This window comes from Clytia hemisphaerica, unplaced genomic scaffold, assembly GCF_902728285.1.
Source record: "Clytia hemisphaerica strain Z4C2 unplaced genomic scaffold, Clytia hemisphaerica genome assembly, whole genome shotgun sequence".
NCBI lineage: Eukaryota > Metazoa > Cnidaria > Hydrozoa > Leptothecata > Clytiidae > Clytia > Clytia hemisphaerica.
In genome coordinates, this window is record NW_027103768.1 from 721,861 (window position 1) to 743,266 (window position 21,406).

The 21,406-nt window shown below is 36.2% G+C and overlaps 1 protein-coding gene and 1 long non-coding RNA gene across 5 annotated transcripts; both read right to left on the reverse strand.

The window, feature by feature from the left end:
• Nucleotides 1–2,359: 2,359 nt before the first annotated feature.
• On the reverse strand, nucleotides 2,360–21,290 carry LOC136805761 (leucine-rich repeat serine/threonine-protein kinase 1-like). Of its 4 annotated transcripts, none has more exons than XM_067062310.1 (28): nucleotides 21,186–21,290; nucleotides 20,611–20,894; nucleotides 20,184–20,430; nucleotides 19,689–19,935; nucleotides 19,282–19,566; nucleotides 17,866–18,178; nucleotides 17,528–17,770; nucleotides 17,156–17,334; nucleotides 16,843–16,952; nucleotides 13,530–13,627; nucleotides 13,262–13,390; nucleotides 12,987–13,160; nucleotides 12,573–12,842; nucleotides 12,051–12,213; nucleotides 11,450–11,676; nucleotides 10,927–11,143; nucleotides 10,631–10,782; nucleotides 7,932–8,055; nucleotides 7,284–7,731; nucleotides 7,023–7,161; nucleotides 6,262–6,486; nucleotides 5,851–6,075; nucleotides 5,494–5,667; nucleotides 5,007–5,163; nucleotides 4,561–4,754; nucleotides 4,241–4,357; nucleotides 3,816–3,962; nucleotides 2,360–3,655 (listed from the first exon to the last, which is right to left on the reverse strand). In XM_067062310.1, exons 1-28 carry the CDS (start codon nucleotides 21,202–21,204, stop codon nucleotides 2,489–2,491), a joined length of 6,474 nt encoding a protein of 2,157 aa, XP_066918411.1. In that variant the 5' UTR covers nucleotides 21,205–21,290; the 3' UTR covers nucleotides 2,360–2,488. The 4 variants fall into 4 exon arrangements, with proteins under 4 accessions (XP_066918411.1, XP_066918410.1, XP_066918409.1 ...); XM_067062309.1 differs by having other exon boundaries at nucleotides 4,570–4,754; nucleotides 21,075–21,281; XM_067062308.1 differs by having other exon boundaries at nucleotides 21,075–21,281.
• Nucleotides 8,562–10,486, reverse strand: LOC136805763 (uncharacterized). The gene is made up of 2 exons (XR_010846447.1): nucleotides 9,311–10,486; nucleotides 8,562–8,876 (listed from the first exon to the last, which is right to left on the reverse strand). It is a non-coding gene; the product is annotated as an uncharacterized lncRNA (long non-coding RNA).
• Nucleotides 21,291–21,406: the final 116 nt, after the last annotated feature.

The window sequence follows — 21,406 nt, forward strand, 5'->3', positions numbered from 1 at the left end:
TTCTGTGTTTTTGAAATATTGACTGAAATTGTGATCGAAAAACTCATCCCGATGACCACTTGCCTTAAGATGCATTTAGTGAGCGTTAATTCACTGAGGTATAAGTAAAGTGGTGCTGCTGTCAACACCAAGTGCGTGGTTAGTTGAAGAATAGTCATTTGCCGATTCGATGATAAAACGATAGGGGTTTTTCGGTTACCGTAGAAAATGAACATGGTCAGTAAAATGAGGGTGAAAACAAAAGTGGAGAATACAAGAACACAAATCATGACAGGATCCGAAGCATCAATTTTTTTCAATTGGAAAGGATCGTGACATGACGAACGATTAGCGTTTGTGGCGAAAGGGTAATCACATGAAATGCATTTCTCCTTATTACCAGCCAATGGTTTGTAACGGTGCCGTGGACAAAGCTGGCAATTCCAACCCTTGCTTCGTTGCCAATGAGGTTCTTTGTAATAAGAATGAACCAATTGTTCTCCAGCTCGACAAGATGGTATCCTCAAATGACAAAAAGGTTTCATTTTCAATGCTCTGCTTGGATTGAACTCGTACTGTGTTGTAAGTTGCATGTGATCGATTTCTTGCATATAATACCTCCGTTTGAATAAGTCGAACATAGACCCAACAATGACTTTCTCTTTCACGATTCGGTTGACCAGCATTGTTCGGACTTGTGTTGGAATACTTGTCCATAAAGTATAAGTGAAGTCATCCCCACAACGGTAAGTACTCACGTAGAACTTCACTAAAGGACAAGGCAGATTTTTCTTGATAAACTTTTGCACTTTGGTATCAGGTAATATTCCAACCCAAATACTCTCCCAGTACATTAAATGTCCTGTCAGATGAAAGATAAAGTAAAACATGTGATTGATGGCAAATGTGCCTGGAAAACTCACCAAAATATTTGATTCTAGATAATGTGTCATGTTCAGGCTCCCTTTAAATGCAGTTTTGGTTTTTTTTGTGAATGGCAAATAGAATTCGTCTTTGCTTGATTTGATATCATCAAAACGAGACACCAGATGACTTTCGCCTTCAAGTATGATGAAGGAGAGTCTCTCCTTTGCTAACAGCTTCTTTGTAAGCGAGATGGCAGTTTCGTTGTACACATCAACAGAAGTTTCTTTATAGCAGTCAGAAGGACTTTCGCTTGTGTATAAACACCAGGCTGTACTCTCTCCAGGCACACAATTAACTGGATTATGGATGTTTTTATCTCCCTTATGTAGACGCACAATAGCACCTAGTGTAACGTTGTAAAGGTTTTTCAGTTTGATGAAGCCCTCCCGATGCATTTCTTCACCGAAGCTTGACTGGTAACTATATACTGCTAAATGATGGTCCAAATAATACGCTGGATACATAACGTAGTGAGTCACTGAGATCATTGGAAACGTGTCCAGAGGTAGAAGCAAGGAGCTGGCAATCCTGGTCAAATCAAACGATAGATAAGTGAAGATAAACAATCGCTCATAATTGAGTTTCATAGTTTGATTATTTCGACATTGGATGACGTACTCTTTACCGTCGATCAAGGGAAGGAGCAACTGGAACAATTTCTCATGATCGTTCTCGACATCTTTGAAACATAAGCGGACATTCTCGCTGTATTTTTTCTGAACATTATGCAAAGACATTCGTCGCTCGTTGACCAGAGCGTTGGAGCAATCTTCTGCTGAATCAGCATTGCAGTTTGTGAAGGTGAACAGACCAAGAATATCGACAGTGTTGGTGAAGACAAATGGTGTCCACGGAAGGAGAAGATACACACCAAACAAGAGCAACATCGCTTTATGAGTGTACTCAAAGCAAATTTTTCACAAACAGAAATAGCGAAATGATCTCCTTATTTCATCAAACAAGAGGTGACTTTCAATCGTTTCGCACTGTTTCGCACTGTTTTGATAATTAAGAATTGTAATGCATTCCCAGCCTTCTTATTCTTCATTTGCATGTTTCGCTGAAAAACAAGCCTTCAAAAGAAATTAATCAATTCATGGTTGAAATTAAATACTGAAGATAGAATCATCTTTTCATTTGCTTCTATTCTTTTGATTTTGATTCCATTATCATTTTGAGTAGAAGTTATTTGATTATAGATTTCATTATGGGAAAGATATAACTGTGATCATATCGTGTGATCTGATTATAATATGTTCCCTAGTATGAATAAACCATAACAAAACTAAAACGTGAGAATGAGAGAAATCGCACATAAAAGAGTTCGGGAAGATGCCGACTAATACATAATAGACTAACTATAAATCAACATCCATTTTGATACTCTTTGATCTTAACGATTGCCATCGGTTAGGCTTCGAATTGAAGAAAGTCATATTAATTTTGGACCTAATTTCAGCATTAAGATATGTAAGCTTAATTACCTTGAAAGGCTTTAAGATTAATATGATAATTTGATACTTGTCCCATATCTAATTTAAAAGTTTCATAAAAAATAAGTTATAAAAATAAAAAATTCGGATCATGAATGATTTAAAACTTGCCGGGATTTGAATTGTACAATCTCATCAGTAGATTTGATATCATATTTCAACAACTGATAATTCTCAAAGGCGGGCGCTGACTCTGATGTGCGAAGAAGTCGTGGTGACTTTGTGTTTGTCTTGTTATCGAATTTGACCAAAGCCAACATACGATCTTCTGAAATTCTGGACAAACTTGTGATCGTCCTGCTGGTGCCACCAAGCGAGCGCACCTGAAGACCACCAAGAACCGCCAACACTGTACCGTTACTCACTTGCTCTGTATTCTTCATAGCAATGACCAGAATGTCTCCATTATTCCGACCAACCCATAACGCATCTTTAGCATAAACGAGGCCGGTTACACGTACAGGTTTACCAGTCACTACGTTACCAGTGCGCTGTCGTGGTAGTGAGTTGCTGAGAAGTTCTGCGTGTACTTGTTCTTGTTTCTTACGTGTTGATCGACCATTCGTAGGGTGCATCAGAGACGGTTTTTTGACCAATGAACGTTTAACAAAACCATCAGGTTTAACGAGATCTTTCAAAAAGTTTTCTTCTTTCGCAAAATGACTTTTCTTTGGTGAGCTACTCAAAGGAGCGTCATCAGATTTCGAACGAGCTTTATCATCCTTGGATTTACCTTTGGTCGGCGAAGTACCAAACAAGCCATCCGAAATTCGCCTTATTTTGTCAGGTTTGGTGATAGAGATCGTTCGTGAACGAGGTGGGACTGGCTTGAGGTCGAGGATTTCTGCAATGACTTCAGTTTCATCTTTCTTCGCATTGTTGATACTCTCAACAAAAACTTCATCTACTGACGTCACTGAGTCACTTCTGTGGCCCGTGTTCTCACATACTAAAACACGATCAACAGGATTCTCAATATTACATTGAAATTCCCATAATTTAGTACGCGAGGCCACATCCCATTGCGTGACGAAAGACATACCGCGTTCACACGTCCACATGTTGTCAAATTCATCTGACGTCATCAGTGAAATAAGGCGATTGGTGCGAATGGTGGTTTCGATGTGCTCTTTGATGGTGTTACTATGTGGATCAACAATCACTATCAGACTGCCAGAACCTACCCACAATTCTGTATTGTTTCGTGTTAAGCTCATACATTTTGCTGGATAACCTCGTGTACCTAGATTCAAATCCTGAAAAGAGAATCGTTGCAAATCTGTTATCACAGTATAAATAGGACAGCGAGGGAGGAGACACATGAAGGCCTGGTCCAACTATCGTTATCCTTCCTACTAGTAAATCGCTGGGATAAGGGCGATGGCTAAAAAAGAATCGAAAGATAGAGAACCCTACTTGAACGTCCCATTTATCTTTTTCGAATTGAACAATATCCTCTTCAGTTTCGTCGAAGATAGGGCGACTGTTGGAGGTGCTGTGCAAGTCTTTGGTGAATATACATAAATGACCGTCCACCAAAGATGCGAACACCTTCAGAATGCCCTGTGCAGAAGAAAAGAAGGAACAATAGAATAATATTTCATATCGTGGTAAAAAAGATCAACATTTGATTGTCTGCAAAATACACGAATCTGGAAATTCCAGCAATGCCCCTAGGACTTGTGTTTAGGGAACAGGACATACAAAATTCAAACTCAAAATGTCAGTGGTACGAACTTGTTTGCGGAGAGGATTGTCAAAAAAAATGGTGACGAATTTCTGCCAACAGATGTCAATTTATAGGATACAAACACTGTATAATTATCAAACAGAATTCTCACGTCATGTTGATAGGTCTTCATGTCAAGAGCATACTTCAGTTTGGCCAATGAGAACTTCCATAAAATGGACGGTCTCTGTTGGTTAGAGAGCTGGCCAAATACTTCGATTTGACATCCCTGGAAATGATTAGGGAGATGAATAAGTGATTATTTTTGAACAAATACTCAACATCACTCAATGAATGGATAAACCAAAAAAAACACTCAATGAATGGATAGTCTTCATATGAAAACTTATTTCGTTTCTCCAAGGTAATATAATGTAAGCAGAATGCGTATTACATGCGAATAACGAACATTTCTGGTATTGGAACCTATACCTTTGATACCTCGTTTCCCAACCAAACATGATTCTCCACTTGACATGCGCAAAGAATCCTGGGACCAGCCAAGATTTTTTCTCGATTGTTGTTGTTGTTAGAAGGTTTATCATTACGAATGTCGATCAACTGGTAGCGTCTGTCGGCTCCATACTCTGACCAAATTAAAATCTCTTCTTCCTTTGCTGATTTTTCTAAAAGCAATCCATTGATAATTCTTAGAGCACCGACATTCTTCGTGTTCAACTTTTTCTTTAAAGTAAGCCTAAAATCACTCTTTCATTTTTTGAGTACCAAGCCCTTTCCAAAAAAAAAATTTTTTTCTTTTAACTCAAAGAAAGCTTGATAGTGTTTACAGATATTTAATTCGCGGACAAAAAAAGAAAATCTTACACATGGGGTTTAGCAGAGGATGTAATCCTCTTGAAACTATGTAGGAAACTTACCAGAGCGAGTCCATGGGATAGCGACACGAACTTTCTGCAAGGTCAGCACATCGGAAGGAGGATAGATGTTTTGCAGCATACAAACATCGGGTTGCTTCAAACACATGGCAAGTTCTTGAGAGGAAGGTCGACTGTTCGGATTCTGTTGCCAGCAGTCCTACCAAAGAGAAAAAATAAAATTAAAATCTATGATCCCACAAAAACTGGACCCATAAGAAGAAAATGGCATATCCGAAAACTTCATCGATCAATAAAATATTCGTCAGTAAAAAATACTATGGTTCTGATGTCTTAATGGACTGTTTCATTAAAAATCCATACAGCCCCCCCTGTATGGATATAAAATGAAATGGCCCAATGTGACGGATGTATATTCACATACTTAAACGATCAAAATAATTGCTGATAAGAAAATTGTGCCTTTTGCCTTGAATTTCACTAATCAATATTAAGCATGTTTGGAAGTAGGCGAGAAAATTGAGAATACCTCCATGATACATTCGAGGAATGGAAGATCTGAGTTGATGAAATCTTGTCTCAAGTTTGGTCGAACACCACGAAGTATAGCCTTTTTCATCTCTGATCCTGTCCGAAAAGTGCGGAACGGTCGATAGCCGGACAACAACTCGTAAAGCCAAATTCCAAAGGAAAAGATGTCAACCTGTAAGATTAAAAAAAGGAAAGTTGTGAGATTTCGGGATCAAGTCTTGCAAGGACAGATATTGAGTAGATGACTTCTTTTAAAATAGACGTTTTTAGTGAAAGGTGAATCCACGCGATTTCAACTAGATCTAAAAAGCATTTTCCATAACATGGTTTGCACTAGAATAAAAAGAATACAAACCTTTTCGTCATAAGGTGAACTAAACCGTACTTCAGGTGCTTGAAAACCGTGCGTTCCACCCTCACCAATCACACCCTGGGGCGTGGAGAAAGTGGCGATTCCGTAATCAGAAAGTTTGATGTTAATGACATCATTTGGATCAAGTGACCACACCAGGACGTTATCCGATTTCAAATCCCGATAAACGATTTCGGAATCGTGCAAGTAATACAGCGCATCGATCACCTGTCAAAAATCAAATAGAAATAATGAAAAGGGAATGTCCTGAACATTCAATTCAAGACACATGTTGAAAGAAAAGAATGAAAGCAGCTTGTTTCGATCGAGTATTGAGCACTTTTGAGAACGTGTCAGCATTTTGCGAACAAGGTCTCGGGAAATAATCATTAAGCTAAAAGCATTCACAAATACCTGAAACGCGATTTTATAACTGATGAATCTTCCCAGTATGGAGCCATACATATGACTATCTGAGACCAACCCATCTGAATGTTCGTCCCTTTGTTGTTGTTTCTTCTCTAATATCCCTTGCAAACTTCCTTGTGGTGCAAGCTCGATCACGAAACACAAAGGTGAATGACATACACCGATAAACTGAATGATGTTGGCGTGCTGGAGACGGCAAAGCATTGATACCTGTTGTATATGGTAAACAAAGAAGCAGTGTTACGATTGAATGTCATCTGGTACAAATAGTTCAAGAAGTCAGTACAATGAAGTTATGGACTCCTTACGAAATAGGAATTCCTCCTTTTTCAACCACTGGTTCAGTGCACGCGAGACACATGATGCCATGATGCATAGTGATGACACTCGATCTACGCGGGAGAGCATATAGCTCGTCGCAGGCGCAGAACGGGTTGAGTGACACAACACATCACAATGTCTGGCATATCACCCACACTCTTGTATCAGAGTAGTGGTACCCAATTCCCCTCACATGGTATGGGTTGACCCGGGTTGACCCGGGCGAAGGTGTGTTCAAGTGAACCGTAGTACTACAGCGGGAATCGAACTCGGACCTCCCAGACGGAAGTCAAGAGCGATGACCACCACACCACTACGCCTAGTCAATATAATACCATAAGGTAATAAAGATAGATGGAGAAAACATCTCAGTAATGACTTGGTAAAAAGAGGAGGAAAAGGACAGTAATTGCAAAACCGGCTACCTCTTGCCTAAGTTCCCAAAAAGCTTGGATGATTTTGGTATCTTCAAGTTGTTCTTGTGTGCTTTGTGGAGTGGGTTTGAAGACATTGCTTATCCCATCTGTTTCATCTCGCTCTTCTGCCATCGACGTGTCGAATTGTCTGAAAAGAATAGATTTGATGACTATTAAGAGTTCCGATTCCTTTTTATATTGAGATTAAAAACAGCCAAAGATAAGTTGACAGAAATAAAAAAGGCGAGACAAGAATGAAAATGAATTTACTTTGCTTTGGTAGTGGAATGGAACTGCTTGACCGCCACTTGGCACTCTTTGTAACCTCCTTTATAAACGCCACCCGCCCCTCCTACGCCAAGACGGGTTTCTTCCGAGGGCGCAAACATGAAGCGGCCTGGATCGATGACAAAATAAGGTGGGAGATCGGTCAACATGAGGTCAGGTACAACTAAGCTCAAATCCACATATTGTTGGGGATGCTTCTCACAGAGGATGGCTTTATAGCTGATTGCAGCTGATGCACAAGTCAACAGATAGAACTGGTTGACATGCTGAACGTCCCTGAAATAATGACTGTATTCAGTATCATATCGATTGATCGGTCGGAAACCTATGATCTCATTTTGTAGAACGTCTTGACGGTTTTTACGACACATGGGACAAGTGATGAGTTTTTGAACCAAACAATCTCCATTGTTATCAACATCTTCCAAACCTAACGAAGAAAAGTAGTGTTAAAAAAACAAAGCGTCCACCCCCTTACTTACCATAAGATTTTTCTTCAGTTAAATGGATGATAATTAAATCTTTTGACATGAATAAAACTTTTTTGTTAAGAAGTAATTCCTGTGGAGGTTGGATTCGTTATCAAAGATAACATGAAGAAAGGAGAGAAAAGACCACATTTCTTCATACCTGGGTACCATTCAGTGATCAACATATCCAAATGGTCGACGATAAACCCCATTACCGAGAAATCTTGCTCCAATGACCACACTGTGATCGAAACTCCTTTGTTGCTCCATGCTGGGTACTGTGTCTGAAGAAACATGCAAGATTAGAGTTCAAGGGGGCTTGGTTTTCAAAAGGATCTGATGAGGTTTGAAAAGTTTAATTATATTCATTCTTTCTTTTGATTCCAAGACAAAGTTTGGATCCTAAATTGCTTGCATAAGCTTTTCAAGATATCGTAAACGAGCGAGAAGGAATAGGGTTGATTTGGTGCTAGATATGATTATTAAAGGGATAAGATATTTAGATTACAGACACCTTCTGTGCTCCTTAGTAAAACCTCAAAAAATATTCTTGTGTAACAATTTTCCAAAATTGAGATATCAAAATTTTAATTTTTTGAAGATGGGTTCTTTACACGGGTTTTTACGTTGAAAGTCTATTGTTTTCATCCTAAAACAGGGTTCAGACAGACCTTCGAAAAAAAAATTCCCTGAGTTTCCCTGAATTTTAATCAATTTTCAAAGGTTTTTTCCCTGAGAAATTCCTCATTTTAGCTATTTTTTCCCTGAGTATCAAGCAAACCATAAAAACTAAGCAGAGTCAAAAGAGATGTATCTTTAAACAAAAGGCACACAAATGAAATGGTAAACCTAAGGTAAAAATTAAAGCTACAAATACCTGCAAATACTGCATATGAATAAACACTTTAAAACTAAAAAAAACTTTTAAATCTGTTTTTTCCATTTTGAGAAAACTGCAAATACAGGTGCGTGTTCAGAGCTTAAAAAGCCTTAACAAAATTAGATTTGAGTCTAAAAATTTTTCAAATTTTATGCAGTAAAATGTTGAAAATGGTGGACTTTGAAGTCCCAAAACGTTCATATTTAAGGTATTTAAACCCTAAACCTTGAAAATTTTACACTGTCTTGAAAAAAAAAACTAAAAAAGAATGCTTAAAAATTCATATTTTGGTATATACCTGGGCTTTCTAGACCTGAATAAGAACCACTTGTGAATCCATCGGTAGTTCATTTTTTATAAAATTGGACTCAAGTTTAAGTTTTGAAGCAATGAACTGACGGAAAAATCAATACCAACTATGCGTATGTAATTTTCAGAAAGCTTTTGGGTAAACTGTGCTCCCTGTTTCTTTTTCGTAATCCTCACGACGTGCAGGAGAATCGTGAAAGATTTGCCAGATCCCCTTTAGTGTTTTTTTAAGTCCCACTCTGCATTCTTAGCCCCAACTTGAAAAGAATTATTGACTGTATGTACATAATGGACAAGTTCCGATGTCAACAAGAGATGGAAGCTTTATCTCTTCACGAGAAGAAATTAACGTTTTCAGAAACTTTAGATTGACATTTGGTCCATCCTTTGAAACTTGAACCATCTTAGATGGGTCTAAAGATTCAGTAGTCTTGCTAAAATGCTCCAGAAGATCAGCGTGTGTTGACTTGTTGAGTTTTCTCATCCCAATATCGAACAATTAGATCCATTTGGCATTTCTGATTTACATCATTAAGACTTTCATCGAAAGACATGACATAGATTTCAGACTTTTTAACTTCGTCTTGAAGAATGGAACGAAAATATGGAGCTAAACCATAATTGCAAGAGTATCGTAACTTATCAGCTCCTAGTGAAAATAACTTGATCGTTTCATGACCAGGAAAACATGCATTAAGGAGGGGACTGATGTTAGCGTTTTGATTGTTCGAGTTTCCCTTCAGTATACCATCTAGAGCCCACCGAATCTCCGCTTTGGTAACATCTGCACAGAAGTAAGAGTCAATTCTATACTTGTTTGAGACTTTTTTGTCCTTTCGTTATCCTCTTTTGATTTCTGCTCATGTGACGACTCTTTAACTGGTTTCGTTTTAAAAAAGGAAGACACTTTCTGTGTTATCTCTTTATGTTTCTTTCCAGATGCGTGACTTCTAAGTGCCTGAACTCCATATTTGATAGCTCAAAAGTCTTGTAACAACGCTTGCTTGAGTATTAACTGATGATCGAGCAATCCAATCTTTAAACTCGTCTATTTCTGACCAATTATCTTGAAAATATGTTTTTTCTTGCTTACTCATTTTTACTTATTTCTAAAAAAAATAAAACCTTATTAGTAAGTGTCTTTCTCTCTGTCAACACAACAATCTACTTGATTAGCACCTATCATCTAGATAAATTGAATAAACTACTGCAAACACAACACTAAAATTGAAGACGAACACATTCCAGCATATTTTCAAGACAAAAAATATATCTCTGCCAACAATCTACTTAAATTAGTATCTTTTAAAACTAGTAAGTTTTGTTGTTAGCAAAAATCTAAATGAATCTAAGAAAAAACTTTAAAAATTTTAAATTCATTCTTCAAAAAATAAAATTCCCTGAGTTTCCCTGAGCAGATTGGGAAAAAAAATTTTTTTCCCTGGGTTTCCCTGAGTTTCCCTGATTTTTCTGAAAATTTATCATATTTCCAGGTTTTCCAGGTTTTCCAGGGTCTGTCTGAACCCTGTAAAAGCCAAAAACTCTTGACAAAATATCTCGACTTTGGAAAATAGTTAGGCAAAAATATTTTGAAATTTCGCTCAGGACAATAGAAGGATCCCACATATTACAAACCATCTGATTATCTCTTTAACTTTTTAGATAAATACCTCATCGTGGAAAGATTCGACCAAATAAAAACCATCATCATAGGTGACCATTACTCCTTCTCGCCACACTTTGTGCTCATAATTTTCTGTCTCAGATGTCGGCTCATCGGAGATCTGCATTCCCCACTTCTGAACAGCTATCATTAGTCGGGCTGTATGCAAAAAGTAAAGTATAATATAAACATATTCAAAGTCGTATCCTAAATCTTGTTTTGATCAGTTTCAAATAATTTGTCATATAAATTCTGAAACTATATTTCCATTAAATAATCAATAAGAAAGTTGTAACAACTTACCGATGAGACGACTCCAGAATCCAGCTGGAATATAACTCATATGGTAAGTTCGATTCAAGCAGTAATGTTTGGAATCATTTGCAAGTTCAATTTCGATGTATCTCTCCAATTGTTCCGTCAACTCTGGTCGATCACTGGGTAACATTGCAGGGATGAGAAACTGTGTTTGCACGTCCAAACATAACGCGATTTCAAACCTCTCCAATAATCTCAAATACTGAAAAGAAAGAATTGAGTATTCATGATATGCACCATTGCAATGTCTTCCGTTCCACCCAATAGCTGATTGGTTGAAAGTGACGTATTGACTGCTTTTACGTCACTTTCAACCAATCAGCTATTGGGTGGAATGGAAGACATTGCAATGGTGCATATCATGAATTGAGCCTAATTATTTCAAGAAGTTTTATTGTTTGTAACTGTAAGTATAACTAAATATTGACGAGAAATTTTTTAAAAGGAGAAGCCAAGTCTATGAATCTATCAGTATTAAAGATATGACAGGACGAAAGGAAATGAATACCTGTGGTAAAAAGTTTTCTGGAAGCCGTGGGTTTTCACTGAGGATTTGAATCAACATTTTGCGTTCGATGTATCCCGATTGGGCGTACCGATTGCACTCGGGAATGGTGACCACCAAAGCGAACATGTCTACCAACCATGAAGGGTCGATGAAAAAAATGTTGTTCAGTTCATGTAAATGATCGTCGAAGTGTAAAACTATCCCGTTCTCGTGAAGAAATCGTGTTGCTGAAAAACAAAACGTCTTTTCTTAAATCTCAGAAAATTTTTTATATACTTAACCATAACCTGATAGAATGATAGCATAACTTTTATTTCGGAAAACGGCTTCTCGTAGAAAGGCTTCACAATTCGATTCTGTATCATTCCAATATACTGTGTACATCCAGCTGACAGTCTTGCTAAAAGGTCTCATAAAGTCTTCGATGAAACAATGGGACGAGATGGAGTTTTTACAAGCTCTTATTTGATTTGGTTGGTCGTTAACAATTAATAAAACAATTTTGTTACTTTTTCTAAAGAACGCGTCATTTTTATTACTTTAAATGACCAATTATTAAAGTATCTTATAAAAACTCCAAACAATAGGTACTTAATCTCACCTAGGACCAATTCTTCCACGGTGAAGATATCATTATCCTCAGGGTTTTGATCAGCCAACTGTAACATCTCATCTGTCGTAAGTATTGGAGGGATAAAATTCTTGGCGCGCCGATCTTTCTCTTTCAAAATTTCGTCGTATAAGTTGATGTAGCTGCGAGGAGCCTGGAAGAGAAATATAATCGTCTTTACTTAAATTGTCTGATAAAACGAACTTTTCCGTTTCGGTAAGGGTGGAGATAAAATGAAGCGCGTTGTATTATACAAAAAGATGATCTAAAGTCTACTAATTACTTACATTTCACTGGAAAAACTCCTTCTCGGCAAAAAAATTATGTTGTTAACGTTCCTCAAGTAATTCTCCTTTTAAAGTATCTTACTTAACAATCCTAGAGAATGAAAAAGGAAAGTGATTGAAAAAGGAAAGAGATCTTAAAGTCAACCTATTTTTAGCGAGAGGAAGGAGGTTACAAGGAGTGATATAATATGGTGTTCTTATGAGGGCGAGTGAAAACCGTTCATACCATTTTCCGATTAGGAGCACCAGTCAATGTATTGCTTCCACTGTTCATTGACTCAGCCACATTGTAAATCATTTGTCTCATACCCTCCACACCTTCACCACTGACGCTTGAAATGAACAAGTAGCCTTCGATGTCCGGGAATCCTTTCTTCTTGTAGTAACGCGTATGAATTTCTTTCTCGTAACCTGCCAACGTTTGCTTTTTGTTCTCACTGGGCATACAGTCTGTGTGCGTTCCCACAATAATGCAACGCGAATTCTTTGCACGAGCCTGAAATTGTATAGAATCCATGTAATAAAATCGTTATTAGAAAGTGTCTTATGACCAAATTGAAGTTGCTAGAAAGACTTCGAAAAGAAAATTGGAAAATATACCAGGTCGAAATTTCCATTTAGAAACTTAACAAGTAAATACCTGAATATTGGCAAGCCAGGGTTCTAGATCAATGATTCCTTGACGACCATGGGTGACATTGAACACCACCAAATAAAGTGTTTGACTAGTCAAGAAACATTGATGGGTCGCGTAATACACTTGTTGGCCTGCAGAATCCCATGCACTAAACTTGATCCCTGGTTTCTGGTTACTCTAAAAGTGAACGAATGAAAGCTTATAGCCCTAATGGAAAGAACAGCTCTTTTGGATGCTCTTTTGGAATATAATCTTGGCTGTTAGAAGAAGTTACTTACCACAAGGAAGCCAGGCAGTTTAGACTTTAACGGTAACGTGAATTGCTCAACAGTAATACCAACAGTCGAAATGTTTTCTGGCAGGTTTTTCCCTTGTATGACTGACAACAAAGTAGTTTTTCCACGACCCTGAAATGTGAATTTAAATTAGAAGTTCGTGTAGCAGCGATATAATGTTAAAGGTTCAAAGACGCGAAGCAGTAGGAAGAATTCAAATTTCTATCAAGAGAATGAAACTTAAAACTAGTACTGATTATACTTCCCATACCTGTAAACCAACAATCATGAGTTTCATTCGATTGAAAGATTCTGATTTCCTTAGTTTTGCTCTCAAGAAAGGTAGGATATCTTTCGCAACGTTTTTATCTAGAAGAGAAAAAATAATCTTTGGTTATTTTACTCTAAACTGTGATCACATTGTAGAAGATCTAAAGACCATTCGCACTCTCCTTTTACTATCACGTGGAAACCATGTCAGTTTAATTAGAATACCTTCCTTGAGAGTGGTTTCTACATAATGGCAAAAACGAGTGCATAGTTAAAGCGATTGGAACATGGTGTATAAGCAACAACCCTTGGTGAATCTGGACAATTCGAAAAGTCTCATTAAAGGTTTTCTACGATAATAAAAAAGGAGCTTATTTTAGGCAGTGTCTTCATGCTGAGTCAGATAAATTAAAGCTACATTTTTGCGCAACGATATCCTGCAAACATTCTATTGCTTTTGTAAACAAAAAAATAGCAAAGTTGATTTCAAGCAAATTTACAATCGAATGTTTTGATTATAGATAGAAAACGTTCTATTTATTATAAACATAATAAACCAGCCGAGGCTGGAAGGTCAGCCAATAGAGCTTAGCTAGATAGCTTTAATAAGTGGGTTAACAGATGTAAGAGATGTACTGAAACAGAGTAGACTAAAAATGTTGAATAATGTACAAAATGTGAAACATTTCATAACTTGATTTAAAATTATTTAAAACAAGCCTGAGAGCTCCTCCAACCCCCCCCCCCCACGAGAAGCTCAAAGTATACTTCTCTTTAGCATTGTAGCACTGTTTCTATGACATCAAACAATTACTTTAATCGTAGAAATTTTAGCGAGACTAATTTTAGCGTTTTAGCGAGTTTTCCCTGTTTTCGCTAAAATAAATCTCGCTAAAACACGCCGAATCGCTAGATCGCTAAAATTTATCCACGCGAAATTTCTGGTTATATTGCCTTGATGCATTTTTATCAATAAAAAGGTTTTCAGTGCAAAAAAATGCTAGAAAACGAATTCAATCAATAATGTAATACGAGTATTCGCTAAAATTTATCAACGCGAAATTTTTTGAAATCGTGATTCGCTAAAATAAATCCAAAAAAAATCAAGATTTTCCTGGCTCGCTAATATACGCTAAAATTAGTCTCGCTAAAATTTCTACGATTAAAGTAAGCTATAGTTCATTACTACAAAATGAAAGAGAAACATAGTGTAATTAAACTTTTTGTTAATTTCATTCCAGTAAGTTATGATACATTTTTTCTGTTGGATGTAGACAGTATCCATATCTGACCAAAGTGTTATATATACTAGAAATAAATAAGAAAATTGCCAAAACGTCAGCAGTCTGCGTAAATAAATTTTGTAGTTTAGTACCGTCAAGTTACACAACATGCACACAACCATCTTGAAGACTTTGCTGGTCGCAAATGATAATCGAAAGCAAAACTTAAAATTCATAAGTAGCTCATTTTTCCCCCGTTTTGCTTTAAACTCGCTTTTGATTGGTCTATGAATTTGGGCGATTGATTTACCGCCTTGGCGGAATAAACACACGACCATAATAAATAAATTCAACAGGGCAGCGGTGTAGCAATTAATTTCAACTGGGAGTCCTCTCTTCTGTACCAAGCACTGGCAGTGTTTTTTAAACTTACTATAAAACAATGTTAAATGAAGACCAGCTTGATCTGTTTGTTATGGCTGTGCAAGTTGTGACGAGAGTGTGCATGTTGTGTAACTTGACGGCAGCCCGCTTTCTGCAAGTCTGATAAGAGATATCTATAAACTGTTATCGCCATTCATTCTATTCCATCATTCAGTCAAAACGTGCGCCAAGGTTCGAAAATGTTAGAAAAACACAATCTGCGTCCGGAACTGCGTGAAAAATAGTTTGATCAATTTCAACAAGAACTGTATATATTAATATTAATATAAATGATCAAATTCCAAAGACCATTTGTCATAATTTTGCAAGTCTAACAATAGGAGATATGATGTCATCATTTGGTTCCCGTCATCTGACCGACCCTGATTTACGGTCAGCAGGTAGAGTTGGAGGGTCGGAATTAGCTTTTCCGCTGCTTTGCTGGATTTCCACTCTGTGTTTACAAGTTTTCAAATCGAAGTAGAGAGCTGCATGCTTATGGAGAGTAAACCGAAAACACCAGTTTATCCACGGTTTCTCAATTTTAAAATTCGGATCAGTCCAAACGGATTCCCTATCAACAAGATGTAGCTGCTTCTTAACAGAAAATTATTTTCGACCGACTGACCGAACGACTCCCACTTTTTAAAGTGGAAATGACGGGAACCAAACAATTTTTTGCGATTCGCCTTTATATCATTTATCACAAACACGTCCAACACCAAGTCCAAAACGATTGCATCCAGTCTTTATCAAATTTATACAGTAGCTGTACTTTTGTAAACTTTATCAAATTCCAATAACATTATAACACCATCAATCCCCCTAGAGGCAAACAAGAAAAATATGTTTTTATTGCAAAAACTATCAAAAAGCAGCAATAGAAATTATCAGAAAATTCAACATAAACAAAAACTTGAGCAAACGGCTTTAAACCTTCAAAAGATGTAGAAAAAGAATCCCCTTGATGAAAATCATGTGTTTGATTTGCCGAGTTAAAAAAATAAATGACAGAAATTGAAGTTTGCAACAGATTTACACTGGAAATACTTTGGTACAACAACACTGACTTATCACATCTGACTTGAACCGCCATCTTGAAACACTACATTATGATCTGTAAAAACAACGCACGCTAAAAGCACCCAAAAAGTTAACCCGATCGGAAGAAAGTTTAGAAATCAAAGTGAGATCGGAAAATCGGATTTTTTTTTGTCGTCTTATGGTGGAACTGGAAAATTTTACCTATTTGAATGCTCAGCTTAGGCTGACCAACAAACATTCGAAAGAGTATCAGTAAAAGTCCCCTTTGTTTGAGGAATGTTTTTTTATTAAATGCATTTTCATTTTTTCAAAACTTTTTTCTAATCTTGTCTCTCTTGTTTTTACTACATCAGCATCATCAGACCTTTCAATCAAAACAAAACCTTTAAGTCTTTTCATCAGAGAAGTCTTAGTTGCAAGTTTAAAATCAAATTCTTTCTGCTTGCAGACCAAAGATTTATAATACTGTGACAGACAATCTATGGACATTCTTAGATATCTACGAGTTTTAAATGTTGAAATGACAACTGAAGTGGCACACAAAACTTGAATTCGAAGACAGTCTTTTTCCTTCAGAGGCCTGCTGATTGTTTATAAACCCCTAGATCAATGCAACAAGCTTACCATCGAGGTTGAAACTTGCTAATTCAGGAATAGTTAATTCAGCAAGTTTCAGCGTCCAAATATTCTTCAGTTTTCCCAATGTGCTTGGTATCGTATGTAAATTGTGATTCCTATAAAAATGCAGCAATGGAACATGAAATAATTCTCATAGGAAAATGATTCATTTAAAAAATTGGTTGGTTTTCAGTGAAAAAATAATCTTGCTGCTTCTTTTCATATCACGCTTATCCTGGCTTATCGTATCAAGAAAATAAAATTGGTTTCCAATGTCATATCGATGATTTTACATAAAATGTTTGACCCAATGACTCACCTGCTCAAATTGAGATCTTGCAATGCTGTTAATTCACAAATGGTATCCGGGAAGACTTGCAAATCGTTGTCACTGAGGTTCAAATTTTCCAAGGTGTGTTGAAAAAGTTCGGCAGGAAATTCACAAGTACTGACAAATGGTTTCTCTGCCATTCCATCATATGCAGATTTGCCGGTGAACTGTGATCAACAAAGTAAAATATATAAGACGTCTCTTTGTTGACTAGAGTACTGCCTTTTATTTGATAGATGGGGTATGTCTGGAGAAATCTCCATAAATTGAGAGTTAGTTCCTGCTTTTCTACACCTAGCCAGTCAGATAGGGTTCACAAGAGATACTGTTTTATTACTAAAAAATAGTGGAAACAGCTACCTTATTGTGAGAAAGATCGAATTTCATGAGCATAGAACATTTCCAATTGCTTGCAGGAGGTAGGGTACTGATTCGGTTGTGGCTCAAGTCAAGGTATTGAAGATTCTGGAGATGACTGATACTTGTTGAGATGCTCCGAAGGCTGTTGCGCGACAGATTCAACCTGATCAAAGATTTCGACCAGACTAATTTGGTCATACCAGAAAACTGTGCCAGTTTATTTTTCGAAATATCAAGCTCCACCTGAAAAGTTGATTTAATCATCAGTAAAAAGAATCAGACTTTATTTCTATATAGTAAAAAGGAATTCTGTAGAAAATGAAAAAGAGAGTTCTTACCAGTGGACAACTCCAAACAGTTTCAAAGGAAGTAAACTGGTTTTCATCCAAAGACAATTTCTCAAGTCCCTTTGCACCGTGTATAGCTTTCGGTAGATCTGTCAGTAAGTTCCTTGATAATTTCAACACTTTCAAATTTCGACAATCCCAAAAGCATTCATTAGGGCTGACTGTTCCACTTTGATCTTTACTGAAGGAGGGTAAGGTGAGTAGTTTATTCTTCGAAAAATCCATGAATGAAATATGTGGGTTGAGAAAGAAAGCCAAGGGGATCGTTGTTATCTCGTTGCTGCATGCAATTATTCGAGTCAGTCTGAAAGAAAATGGTTGTAAACTGTATTGATAAAAAATGCACGGGTCTTGGCGGATAATTCATAAAATGCTTGCAAGTTCTAAAAAATCATCAAGCACAATATTGTAAGTTTGAATCAAGTTGAAAAGTATCCTCTTGTGTTTATGGAAAAGAGTTTTTATAAAATACCGGGTGCGCCACAAAAAAGTTTCTCTCTTTGAAACTGATTTTTTCGAAATCGAAAAATTTTAAAAGAATCATTCCTATTCCATTGGAAAGAAGAAAGATAAACTTAGATTTTGATGGGTCATTTGATAAATTCGGTTCATTAGATCAAAAGTTATGCTCAATTGAATAAAAAAGTTACTTTCAGAAAGTGCCCAAAAACGTTAAAAATCGACCTATCAAAATTGCATTATAAAAACTAGCAATCGCAATAGGCTTTACATGATTAAGAGCATTTTTCAGTAACAAAACACATAAATTTTGAAACTGAAATCGAAAGGGTTAAAAATCTTCATCAAAATCAATTTAATTTAGTTTTACCGAAATTTTCCTCAGATTTTTGGTTCTAGACTGGATAAAGTCTATGTAAGGCTGAATCTACTTCGAAACCCATATTTGATGTATTTTTAAAGTTTTACCAGATTATTTGGCCTTTTTCGACGAATTTTCTTCCTTTCATTGAAATTCAATCTTCCTTTAAATAACAAAAAGGTCATTTAGACAGCTAATTATCATTTTTGATGACTGAAACGAAAATACTGATATATCATGCAATTATGCTTCTGTTTAATTTGATAGGTCAATTTTTAACGTTTTTGAGCATTTTCCGAAAGTAACTTTTTTATTCAATTGAGCATAACTTTTGATCTAATAAATCGAATTCAATAAATGACCCATCAATATTTAAGTTTATTTTTCTTCTTTCTAATGAAATAGGAATGGTTCTTTTAAAACTTTTAAATTTCGAGAAAATTAGTTTAAAAGAGAGAAACTTTTTTGTGGCGCACCCGGTAGTTCTATTGCTTTCCCTTTCATTTTTATACACAATATTTTAATCTAACAGTTTGTTATCTTGGGAAAAAAGTGATCAAACCAAGACAATGAATTGAAAGAAATACCTCAAATCGTGTACTCCATCATCTGGCAACTTGGTAATTGTGTTGCAGGAGATGTCAAGATCTTCCAAGTTCGGCAACAACTCAAAAAAGTTGATTGGTAAACTGGATAGTTTGTTACTGTGGATATCCACTCGTGCAACTTTATTGCCATAAGCTTCCAGCCAGGAGAAATGGATCTTGTGAAGGTTTAGATTGTCCCAGTAAAATGACTTGAATTCTATAGGAGGTGTTTTGTCTTTGATTACAGTTTTCACGCTATATGTTCTTGTATAGGGTTGTGTATGTCTAGTAAAGAATAAGTTAGAAATAAAAAGGGAGTATAACTTAAAATAATTTCATCAAACCACAATTCATATCATAACTGAAACGTATCCAGATGCTGATTGAAATAGCAAAATTTGGAGTACCTTTCCAATAAAGTTCCGGTGATTTCAGGATTTTGAATAGCAATGGATTCAGTAATTTCCGCTTTATTTTTCCAAAGAAATTCAATGATTTCCATATTGTTGGTTTTACATGCTACCGAAAGTGGCGAGAGGTAATCATAGAATTGATTTTTGGAGAGACTTGTATTGACACCAACTCCTTTCTTGATCAGGAACTCCACCATATCTCTGTGTTCCAACAAACATGCAATGAACAACAACATTGTACCTAAAAAAGAGAAAGAAATCATATTCATAACAGTGAATGTTTTTGGTAAAGGAAATGAACTAAGAAAGCAAAACTACATACTGCCTAATTCAGCCTAATTCCAAGAAAGTTAAAATGATTCAAATTAGAATTTTTTTCACTATCGTGATATTAAGGTAGCAGCCATAAAGAGCCCCTCAAAGGGCAATAAATAAGTATGTTAGCGAGATAGATAAAAAATAACGTAGCCTTTGATTAAAAAGACGTACCTATGACCACCTCTTCTTCCTTCTTGATGATTCTGGTCAACTCAGACCATTCTTGAATATATCTTGTTTTAGGACATTCTCCGAGGCCACCAAATGATTTACGACTCAGTATACCTGGAATCTCTTCAATGATGTAACTCAACAATTCAGTATGACCATATCGACAACAGTAGAATATGGGTGAATCTTTCAGAGGCATATCATCAACATGTAAAGGAAACTTCTTTGGTGCTAAAATTTTCAAAGCCTAGAAACAACCAAATCAATCTAGAGTTGTTTATTAGCTTTAAAATTTGAGGAAAATTGAAGAAAATAACATTAAAATGATGAACTGCAGGCAGACCTGATATAATAGGTAAACATCGAAAAATAAACCATGTGCATAAACAAACTGTGACAGAGTTTGCATATCTCATCTAAAATTTACCTCCAGATGACCAAGTTTGCAACAAACCAAAAGTGGAGTCAGTTTCCCAAAGGGTCTGTTCTCAGCTCCAAATATCAATAGTTGTGCAGCAACATCTGAATGATTGTTCTCACAGGCAATGAAGAGATAATCACCAGGTTTATAAGAACCATATTTACTCTTATGTGGATAATTCAAATCTCCAGAGATGAGTTTACTGAAGACGTTCTGATTGTTGTAGGATAGACTCATCAACAGGTTTAAATCTCCTTCTTCACATGCTTTTACCAAGTCTGTATGGATATCTTGAAAAGGAAATTCAAATTTTGTTGATACAATAATACATTTCCCATATTTTGAAAAAAGCTTTAGCTCTTCTTAAGTTAAAGTAAACAGAAAATAGAATGAATGTGTGAAAATTACCTGTGTGCATGCATTGTTTTGTGCTGTTAGTGCATTAGAGAATTAGTTAAGTCCTCTCTTACCGACAGCTGATGCAGTTCGTTGTAGTGGTGATTTTGTCGTCATTGTTGAAACAAGTTAATGTAAGTAAGTTGTTGTTATTTTCGTAATAATGAAAAAATAAAATACCATACCATAGGTAAGGGCAGTCATTGTCAAGTCAATTTTTATGTCATGTCAGTTATCTCTGTACTTTGTCTGTTCTTTTTTGAATTATTTTTTTTGTATTTTGGTCATCTAAAAGAAACAAATCAGTTAACAAATCAACATGAAAAAATTTCACTCCTTGTGAAATCAAGCATTTCATATTGCACAAATATAAAAGCTGTCATATCATAACAAACAGAGCAAAATG